The sequence below is a fragment of the Oryza brachyantha genome, chromosome 2, assembly GCF_000231095.2.
Source record: "Oryza brachyantha chromosome 2, ObraRS2, whole genome shotgun sequence".
Taxonomy (NCBI): Eukaryota; Viridiplantae; Streptophyta; class Magnoliopsida; order Poales; family Poaceae; genus Oryza; species Oryza brachyantha.
Window position 1 is genome coordinate 23971966 of NC_023164.2, and position 11303 is coordinate 23983268.

Sequence of the window (11303 nt, forward strand, 5' to 3'; positions counted from 1 at the left end):
AAGGATCGTTGCGAGCCCAGCCCGCTCGCCCTACCGAGCACAGACACAGCAGCTCAGGAAAATAGATGGAGCGCACCTCAGCCCGTCCAAGGGCGTGGAAGTGGAGGTGGCTCCAGGAACAACGTCATCCAATGCCATACTCAGGCGGGCCCGGTATAGTTATTAAATTTTTTTAAAAAACATCGTATCAAATCTTTAGACACCTAAATAAAGTATTAAATATAGATAAATAAAAAAACTAATTATATAGTTACGGAAGAAACCTTAAAACGAATCTTTTGAGCCTAATTAGAAAGTAATTAGCCATAAGTGCTACAATAACCAAGATATACTAATGATGGATTAATTAGGCTTAAAAAATTCGTCTCACAGCTTCCAACCGGAATCTAAAATTTATTTTATAATTAGACTACGTTTACTTTAAATATATATCCAAAAACTTGATGAGATGTTTTTACGACCTAAACACCACCTCACTTCCACCGCCCGCCGCCGCCGTGGAGTCCAACCTCGTCAAGCCACCTCACTCCCGCTCCTCCCACGCCACCTCGTCATTTCCTCGCCGATCCCGCTCCACCTCCCCAGATATAGACGTGAGCCCGGTGATGAGATGATGGAGGTCAGGGCGACAACATCAAAGCCCACCCCCACCCCACCCAAAAAAAAGAAGAAAAGGTCAGCCAGCGAAGGCAGCAGGCATGAATATCAGTCAAGCAAAACAAATGAGTCAAATCATATCATTAACTTGGAGTTACACCGTTATGTTTATGAGCAAGAAACAACATACATATTTCACACGGCGCAAGCTAACTGCCACCTTCCACATGATTTTTACAAAGATGCTGAACACTGCAAATAGATAGGATCATCACTAATTCACTAAAGCCAAACTTCCTGGCTGACAATAACCACTAATCTTACTAGCTAGTATCAACCAATCTCAATGCACAACCTGACTCAACTGACCTAGCTGATCTGAAGAATCGCATGGCATTAGCAGTATAGCAGCACGACCATGCAAGAGTCATTTTTCCAGCGAAGAACCGCTCATCATCTCGAGATCTGTCTTGCAGTTCTCTCTGAGTTCCTTTAATTTCACAAGGGATGAATGCTGGATATAAGAAATATGTGAATATTAGTACTCCCTCTGTTTCATAATATAAGATATTTGACTTTTTTGCTTGTAATGTTTAATCATTTGTCTTATTCAAAAAATTATAGAAATATCATTTATTTTGCTTGTGACTTACTTTATTATCGAAAGAACTTTAAGCACGACTTATCATTTTTTATATTTATACTAAATTTTTAAATAAGACGAACGGTCAAATGTTACAATCAAAAAAGTCAAACATCTTACATTATAAAACGGAGATAGTACATATAAAAATATTGGCAATACAGTTAATCAGTGAAGTAGGTGAAATTATATTGATATTCCTTTAATTTCACAAGGGATGAATGCTGAATATAAGAACTTTGTGAATACTAGCACATAATCAAATATTGGCAATACGGTTAATCAGTGAAGTGGGTGAAGTTATATGATATCACACATAGAAAAGGGGTAAAAAAACATAATACAGAACTGATCATAAACCATACAACAATGTAGAAATTGGAACAGTCCTATAGCTTGACAAAAATAGCCACAATGAATACCAGAGTCAATAAAGTTCTGAACAGAAAAACATGCAGGGTAAATGTAATATTGATCTAATCTGCACCAAGTCAAATTCTCAAGGTACTCCAAAGAACAGAGTCACCAAAGCATGTGACTATGTGAGGTTACTTCTCATGAGGACACTACTGCAACAAAATAAAATATTTGGTGCTCCATACAGGACTAAAACCTCCCACCCCCAAACACACGCACAAAAAATGTGATAGTGCACATATACTAGTTTCACAACCTTTATTGAAACAAAAATTTCACAGTGCCTCCTTAATTATGGAAAAAACCAGAACAGGGCCCTTGCACCCAAATCCAAAGTATCAAGATCCTTGCACAGGAATGGAGGAACAAGGGAACTAATAGTCAATACTAACCAGTGACAGAGGTCATATTCAAGATAGCAGCACACAATCAACTAAGCCTGCTTTGCGCTCCATTTTGGTAAGCATTAATATTTTTTCTGCCGATAATAAAATATATATTCCTAAGGGAATTAATACCGAATACTAAACCAGTGAGCATCAGGTAGAGTAATGAACGAATGATCCTTCCAAACTTACTGGCATGCAAACAGCTAGGTCCGTATTAAATAAACTGTATCAAACACAAAATTTTGCAAATGATCTCAGGTACACCTTCCACATTGATGCCAACACAACATTGACTACACTAGGAGGTTCAAAGGTGATAAAGAAACTTACAAGTTGTGCACTCTCACGGATAAGGACATTTTCCGTATGAAGGAAGAGTGATCTTTTCTGTTGATATAGTTCAAACTCCATCTCTGCTGCACGCTTCAAGTTGTATCTGCTTGCATTAACAGCATATTCATTTCCTTGGCTTCTTGTCCCCAGTGACCTAGCAAACTTTATGCTCTTCTTCATTGCTAAAAGGTTAATTTTTCAGAGATTAGATCAGCATTAGTGAGATGACTAGTTGAGACCTACATATTCTATATGTAGAAAAATAAATGGGTTGCATTTGCAGAATAATACCAGCAAGCCGTCCTCTTGCATCCTGATAATGGATATCAGTCCACATGAATGCAGCTATTTGTACAAGAAAACAGAAGTTAGGTATAGAACTATACATTCATCTAGCATCATGATGACATGGAAAACATATATTGAAGGAAGAAATACATGTAAACATACCCTTAAGACAGAAAGAACAAGCACAAGACTTTGTGGTATCAGCATCTTCCAGTCCATCATTTCCCAATGAATGGTGGACGTTGGAATATGGCATGTTATCAAAACCTGTTGCGAAGTCGAATGAAGATAGTGGCTTCTGATTCCCTGATGATCCAGCCGTCTCCTCTTGAGTCAGACATTCACCATCATTAGTTGCCATTTTACAACTACCTCTGGTATATGCCAAGAATTCACTATCCATGTCATCATCTTCTTCTTCATCTTCACAGCCACCTTCTGATTCCAGTGAAGACTCCTGCTCCCTATCATGCAAGCCAGATGAACCTAATGACATGGTACGATTCCTCACGTCATCGGATTCCTTGGATAGTAGCCCAGCTGCCTCAGCAGCCATGTGCTGAATCTTAGTTTCCCGAAAAATTGAAGACCTTACTAAATTCTCTTTGGTGATACCATCAAAAAGGGGCAATGTGTTTCGTGCCGCTCCACCACTTGCTTTTGCAGTTTCATCAAACTCTTTTCTTTGCTCAGAAGCCTTCTCAACCCGGACAATCTTGATTCCACCTGCACTCTTCTCCAAATCCGATGGGGCTGAGCGCTTGCCAAGGACATTTGTCAAATCTCCAAAGGGACGGCGGCCACTACCTTGACCGTTTTCACCCATTGCAACTTCCAAATTCACACTGGTCTGCTAAGTGGATGGCGAAACCTTCACCGCCAACACTGTACAACAGAAATCTGCTGACATGATCAGAAACAGATGACACCGTAAGCACTGTGTTCGCATGATAAGCATTGTTCATAGGTTTTTTTTTTATCATGAAAACAGTTGGATCTGGCCTATACATAAGGCGACCAAAGTTCATGTAATCGAATATTACAAGAAAATCAGAGCCCGCGCGTGCCAAACAGCACCTGCTAGATGTGAACTACGACGAGATCGAGACTTCTCTGATACAGAATCATCCCAATCTCGCCACCGAACAAGTCAAAGATCAAAAGCGAACAATGCTGGTACGAGGTAAATCGGCATTAAGTTCCTCAGAGGCTAGAGAGACCACAGGTTTAGGTTTCGCCCCTTTAGATCAACATTTTGGATGTAAACAGCTGAAGCTACGATCTATGGAGAGGGCTTCGCTAAAAGCTGAATCGACGAGCAGACTAGGATTTCGGCCCCGCGCAACCCAGAGGGCGAGAGGCCGATCCGGGGAGGAAATCCAGCGTGATGGCCCGCGGTCGGTGGATTCACCGCCCACCCGCGCGCCGCCAGAAGCGGGCAAGTGAGGTCGATCGAGATGCGAGAATGGGGTGGGGGGGGGGGCAGTGGGGAGCACAAACCTCGCAGATGCCGGCTACGTGAGAGACGGCCGCCTTCCCCCGGCTCGACTCCCGGAGGCGGCGAGGCGGCGCGGGGAGGGAAGAAGGAATGGGGTTAGCACCACCGTACCGCCCCTTTATTCGGAGACGGGCGAGCGAAAATGGAGCGGGCTTGGCGCGTGGGGCGAGGCGAGGTGAGGGCTCCCTCCCCGCGCGCGCGCGCTCGCGTTCGGATTTTGGGCCGCGCGCGCTCGCGGGTCCGCGCCCCCTGACGTGGCTCCGGCGCGCTTTCGGCCACGGGCGCACAGTGGCACGTGGTGGAAGTTTGGTTCCCGGGGAAATTCCGTGTGCTGTGCTGGTGAACAGCGCTGGACAGGCCTGGATTGGTTTGGGCCGGCAAATAGAGGCCCATGAGCTATTTAATCCGGGAAGGGAGAAGAGCACTGTAGGTACCTCAACTATTAGTGAAGGTATTCCGTCATCTATTTGGTTTATTTATTATGGGACGTTTGGAGTGTGTGACGATATATTTAATCATATAAACACCATATTATAGTGTGAATGCCCTTGTCATCTCTCTGAGCTAGGAACACCTTTCGCTTTTACCATATTCACTCTTTTTTTCCAAAATCGAAACCTAATCGCCCGATGGAGGCAAAGACAAACGAAATTTATTCAGCAAATCACAATGCTAAATCTTTTCATGATTTTGAATTTTACTTTAAATATATACTCACTCCGTCTCAAAATAAGTTTATTTTTCACCTTTTGGATATAAGATTTGTCACTTCATCTTATTTAAATTTCTATGTGATTAATAATTTTTTATGAGATGATAGACATGAATAATATTTTATATGTAACTAATCTTATTTTTATTTTTTTTTAATAAAATATATGGTCAAATACTGCATATACTGGATGCAGAACTTAAAAAGTAAAGTATTTTTTGGTACGGAAGGTAGCAACCTGAGGAACACGTTGTTCACACCTGATGGTGTCTCTTTATCAGAGGGGTGTTTAGCAGGTGAAATGAAATTTTTTACGTGTCACATCTGACGTTTGACCGGATGTCGGAAGAGGTTTTCGGACAAGAATGAAAAATCGAATTTCACGGCTGGCATGAAAACCACGAGACGAATTTTTGAGTCTAATTAACCCGTCATTAGCGCATATGGGTTACTGTAGAACTTATGGCTAATCATGTATTAATTAGGCTCAAAAGATTTGTCTCACGATTTTTCACATAACTGTGCAATTAGTTTTTCGATTTATCTATGTTTAATACTCTATTTAGATGTCCAAAGATTTGATGTGATGTTTTTATGAAAATTTTTGGAACTAAACGGGGTCTAATTTGGGCACGTAAAATGAAAAAGACATTTACACATAATTAATTAAGTATTAGCTTTTACAAACTTATAAATTAATCTAATTTTTTAAACAACTTTTATATATTTTTTTAGAAAAATAAATTCTGTTTGGCAGCTTGCGTACCGAAAAATGGAGAAAAGTTTCGGTCCATGGTTATCACTTGCGAACCACTGTCCTCGTCGGAAGCGCAGACAGTGTACATGCAGGATTTACGATGTCCGAAACAGCGAACTTGACTAGTCAGCGCATAACATATTTGGCCTGCCCGGTTTACCCTGACACATGCATGATGCATGAGACAGACAGTTCAATCATCGCCCTGATCACACTTGACCGGTCAATAGAGACCACTGGCCCACACCCACGCCCACGCCCAGTTGAGTTCGCTCACACTGACAGCTAGCTGCTGTACCCTATACTCATCGTAGGCGCCGCGCGATCCATGCACGACCGGCACGCGACACGAGCGCGGGCGGCGGCACGGCGGCCCCTCCCTGCCCCGCCACCGTCGGTACACGGGACGGCCATCCACGTCCCTGTCGCTGATGGCGACCGCTCGCCTTAAAAGCCCTCACCACCACGACGCCTTTGCTAGCTTCTCTCTCTCTCTTTATTGCGCCGCGCACGCCCTGCTTTGCTGCCGCGCGGTGCAGCTCGGATGGGACGCATGCCTCCCCCCGCCGCTACGAGTTCCGAGGAGGAGGAGGAGGCGGCGGTGGCGGGAGACGTCGTCGTCGCGGCGGTGGGTGCACCGGACGACGATGCGGCCGCTGATGATCAGGAGGGGGAAGAGCAGAAGAAGAGGAGGGGGAGGAGGAAGAGGAAGAAGAAGAGGCGGAAGGCGCCGAGCGAGGAGGAGGTGGCCGCGCTGAGGTCCGTGCTCCGCTGGGCGCGCCGCGGCGAGGTGCGCGATGAGGAGGCGGACGACGGGCAGCTCCCGGCCGCGACCGGAAGGCGGCCGCGCGTCGCGGTGGAGCTGCACGCGCACTCTGCGTGCAGCGACGGCTCGCTCTCGCCCTCGGCGCTCGTCCAGCGCGCTCACCGCAACGGGGTAAGCACTAACCATAGCGTACCGCACCGTACGTCTCATCTGCCGCGCGCGGGGAAACGCCGGCGAACACCGTTGCGCTTGCACCCCGCTGTCGCCGCAACTCCTCGTTGTTTCCAACGCTTATGCGGTAGCGATCGCCCTGTGATCAGCACAGGTGAAAGTACTCGCGCTCACTGACCACGACACCATGGCCGGCGTCCCTGAGGCCATCGAATCGGCGGAGCAGTGCTCCATCAGGATCATACCCGGTGTCGAGATAAGCGCCGTGTATTCACCAAGGTAACCACGGCCTCAACACTCTCTGTAACTGCAAGTCTGATCATTGCCATTGTCATTGATCGTAACCAGTGACGGAGTAGGAGCCGAGGAACCTGTGCACATTCTCGCGTACTACGGTCCTCTGGGCCCTGCAAAACCTCAAGAACTGGATAGGTTTCTCGGTAGCATCAGGGATGGCCGTTATACCCGTGCGAAGGAGATGTTGCTGAAGCTTCGGAGACTCGACATGCCCATGGAGCTCGAAGATGTGTGCACCATTGCAGGGAATGGAGTGGCTCCTGGCCGATTGCACGTGGCTCGCGCCATGGTAGAAGCTGGATACGTTGAGAACACTAGACAAGCTTTTAACAGGTTCTTGTATGACGGCGGACCTGCCTATGCCACGTGAGTATCCTCCTTGTTTGTTGTGATCAGTGTATGTTTGTGCAACCATGCTTTTCATGAATCTTATCGGGTGCAGAGTATTTGATTTCCTGGTGGTGTGGATTTCTTTTGTTTCTCTTGTAGTGGTAGTGAACCAACCGGGGAATCTGTGGTGCAGTTAGTTTGTAGAACTGGGGGTGTGTCAGTTTTAGCTCATCCATGGGCACTGAAAAATCCTGTGGCTGTGATCAAGGAGTTTAAGGCTGCTGGCTTGCATGGCGTCGAGGTCTACCGTAGCGATGGCAAGCTATCTGGTATGAACAAAGCCGCTCTCTCTGTGATGCTGTCACTACATTTCAACTCATTTATGTGGATCTTAATTTAATTTGCAATGTCTTTTACCTGTGTGTATTATACTAAGAGCACTGTGTGTATGCAAGGCTAATAATATATTCAATAAGTTGGCTATAAGTTTTCTTATAGTCTTCTTTTAGTCTACCTATATAGCACTAATCTTTTTATCATCAATACAGGATCTATATGTCACTCCCACGTAATTTCTTGGTTCTTGTGTCCAAGCTGGCTATAAGAGCAAATATAATAGCAAGCTATAAGTCAGCTAAATGCTAATGTGGAAGAGAGAAAAGAGGACAGAGAGGGGAAGCTGGCAGTCAGCTCAGATACAAGAACCATGACATCACATGAGAGAGACATGTGGGTCCTGTATTAAAGATGAAGAGCTAAACATTATATGAGTGGGCTATAAAAAGACTATAAAGAGTCTTATAGCCAGCTTGATGGCTATATTATTAGCCTTGCTCTAAGATTATAGCCCACTACTACTCTTTCTCCTCCACTTTCTTCTCCACATAAGCATTTAGTCAGCTTGTAGTCTGCTATTATACTATTATACTTGCTCTAACTGAGGAACATTTACGAAATAACTGGTGACGACATCTAACAGGACTAAGTGATATGGCCGATACTTATGGTCTTCTGAAGCTTGGCGGATCAGACTACCATGGACGAGACGACAGGGACGAACCTGATGTAGGAAGTGTTGATCTTCCTGTCTTGGCTGTTTCTAAATTTCTTGATGTAGCTCAACCAATCTGGCACGGTGCTACCAAGGAAATCATGCCAAATATGACTGAGACGGTACCTGGCTTGAATGGCTCAACGGAATTGAGCTCTGGAAAAGATTTTTGCAATTTGTGTCTTTTCTCTCCAGGCCTGGAGGTAACAGAGGCTTCCGAGGTTGAGGTCCTCATAACAGAATTTGCAGACATTGCCCTCAGTGAAATAGGACCACAAGACACTTGAAGATTGAGCAGAAATCACCTTCATTCTCGACTCACATTGGTTAGTGTCGAGCAGTTTGGATTCAAGCATTTGATAATCTAAATTGCGATTCAAGCAAATCCTACTCTTCAGAGAATGAAGACTGTCCAATTGGTGCGACACTGATTTATATGGTTGTTTGATCAGGTTGGAGAAGTTCAAATAGTCAGAGTCATACGGCCCTACCTTTTCGGGGGAAAAAATTGGGTGCGCATCGGGCTCACCCGCACCCCCGTGCGCTCCATGTCACGATGGCCGCCACATGTGTAGGCTTTGGATCGTATGGCGATACGCATGGGCACTACTTTCCGAAGTGTCGTGGCTTCGAAACGAGTTGGGCGTGCATCAGATCGGCTCCGCCTTTCGTGTCGTTACCTTCGTAGTGCCTGCGCTTGTCGCCATCCGATCTGAAACATGCGCACATGGTGGCCATTGCGATATAGAGCTCACAAGGGTGTGCGTGAGCCCGGTGCTCACCTATTTTTTTTTTCTTTTTCATTTCTGGTTATGTTTATAAACTAAAATTTAAATTTTTTTAACATTTTTAAGGTACCTTATTATTTAACCTTGGCTTTTAAATTGCTAAGAATATATATATATATGTTTTATTTATTAATTGTTTTTATTTGTAAGTTTTTTTCCTAAATCAGCCGAGCGATCAATAGCTTCAGCCATCAAACTTTTGTTATCTCTTACATTTCTTTGCTTGATCAGCTAGATTTCATGTGAATTGTCAAGGCTAATCTGTAGTAGCTGGAAAATGGGACTTACTAAGGATTTTCGCAAGTTTTCGTGCGTTTTGAACATTCTGCTAATTGCTAAGGGTGTGAATTTCAACGGGTCAAATGTTATATGGACAGGAATACTGACGGTTCAAATTGTGACTGCAGATTCTCTGCATATTTATCAATCTAAGACTTTTTTAATTGTTAGATATATGATCTGAGAGTATGCATAATTCGGATTGTGATATTACTTTCCTAAATATGACTATGGGTGAGTTTAAGAATGAGGGCAGAAAAATAGAAGATCATGTAAAACGATATATCTCATTAGTGAAAGATAAATTAAGTTTAAGAGTGAGGGGGAAAAGGCAGAAGATTATGCTAAATGATATATCTCACTGGTGAAAGATAAATTAAGTATTAACTATTATAAACTTAAAAATAAATTAATATTAATGTATGAAGATAAATTAAGTAATACCGGTTCTATATGGAACGTTGGGATCTGATCCTTCAGAGCCTCTGAGTTCTGATTTCAGAAAGTAAAGAACAGAAAACTGGGTCGCTTGAGTGTGCTACATCCATGTGTCCCTATTTTGCAGCCCATAGCGAGAAAGGTTTCATCAGCATCACACAATGTGTTTCAACTTTCATGTTGCACCGGTCCAAGTCAGGCTGGGCCTCTGGGCCCCTATACAATCTCATGCTGTACAAACTTCTGTGGGCTGTGGCATGTGGGGTTTGAGTTGCACAAATCCAAGCAGCGTGTACCACTTCATTTCCAGTTCAGTTAGCAAAAACTCAGGGTGCGTTTGGAACACGGAGGTAAGAGATTGGCTCGGAATTGTCAAAAGGAAATTTTCCATGTTCCTTGAGCAATATTTTTCCTCCAAAATGTGTATGAAACAGACGATTTTCGTTGAGAATTTGAGGGGACATTCTTTTGCTCCGAGGGAACATGCAATAAAATTTACTCTAGTATCTTAATCCCATGAATTTCTAAACGTGGCGTAAAAGCTAGTTCACATTGCATCGTAAAGCCATTTTCACCTTTTTTCCCCTCGTGAAAGAACAAAAAGGAACTACACGACGACCTTCTGGGCCCTAGCCATGGCAACCGGCGACTGGTTCAATGGCAGTCTCAGCTCTTTCACTTTTGATTATACTTATAAACTAAAATTTGAATTTTTATAAGGATGAGCTGCTACTATCATAGGCAAAGACATTATACCGGCTCGTTTCAGGGCATAATTATTTTTCTGCAGGAGATGAGTGTAATTTCAGGAAATATTCCACAGAAGCTGAAGGACTCCATCCAAGATCACAAGTATAGCTGAAGCGTTTCTCTCTAGCTTGAGCTGTAGATGGATTGTGTAACACTGGTTATTGTTAGTAATATGTTGTTGACAGACAAAAGATTGATATTTTTCAGAGGAAGACAAAATTTAAATGTCATTTGCAAACGGTTCTTTGTTTCTCTTCCCCGAGAAGAATTCTTTTTTTTTTCAGAACTCCCCAAGAAGAATTCTTGCAAGCAAGGAAATATAGACTTGCAAAACCAGCGTCATTGATCTTTGCGTAACAAACGTTGCAAGATCCAAAGCTTGTAAAGTGGGGATGATGTTCTCCCTTTTCTCTGTCCTGTTCACATATAATTTACTAGAAACACGATAGAGATTTTGTACAGCATCCATTTTAAAATGTCTCATTTTGTTTTGGTAGAACAGAAGTTTGATCAAAGATTACTCTTTTATAATATGTTTGTACGACAATTGATATTATTTGATTCATAGTTGAAAGTGGTTTCTATGATTATAATTTTATGTCACATAAATCATAAATTAATAAAATAATATTTGGTCAAACTTTTATCGTAAAGAAACAAAATACATCGTATGTTTTGAGGTGAAGGGATTAACTTTTTTGTTTCTTGGAACAGACATAGTGCTTAAATTTAGATGTTTGCAAATCTAAAAAATGTACACGTGATTCAACCGCTAAGGTTTTCAATAGCAGGACACTAG

The 11303-nt window shown here is 43.2% G+C and overlaps 2 protein-coding genes across 3 annotated transcripts; one reads left to right on the plus strand and one right to left on the minus strand.

The window, feature by feature from the left end:
• Positions 1–684: 684 nt before the first annotated feature.
• On the minus strand, positions 685–4294 carry LOC102706535. 2 transcript variants are annotated; one of them, XR_005811133.1, is made up of 6 exons: positions 4168–4294; positions 2830–3567; positions 2671–2724; positions 2377–2561; positions 967–1111; positions 685–849 (listed from the first exon to the last, which is right to left on the minus strand). XR_005811133.1 is itself a non-coding variant. In XM_040521005.1 (5 exons), the coding sequence occupies exons 2-5, from the start codon at positions 3491–3493 to the stop codon at positions 1025–1027; spliced, it is 990 nt and encodes a 329-aa protein (XP_040376939.1). In that variant the 5' UTR covers positions 3494–3567; positions 4168–4294; the 3' UTR covers positions 685–1024. The 2 variants fall into 2 exon arrangements, 1 of the variants encoding a protein (XP_040376939.1); XM_040521005.1 differs by having other exon boundaries at positions 685–1111.
• Positions 4295–6178: 1884 nt separating this feature from the next.
• LOC102707379 (3',5'-nucleoside bisphosphate phosphatase-like) lies at positions 6179–9018 on the plus strand. Its single transcript, XM_015833772.2, has 5 exons — positions 6179–6571; positions 6726–6850; positions 6920–7234; positions 7358–7527; positions 8178–9018. Exons 1-5 carry the CDS (start codon positions 6179–6181, stop codon positions 8534–8536), a joined length of 1362 nt encoding a protein of 453 aa, XP_015689258.2. The 3' UTR covers positions 8537–9018.
• Positions 9019–11303: the final 2285 nt, after the last annotated feature.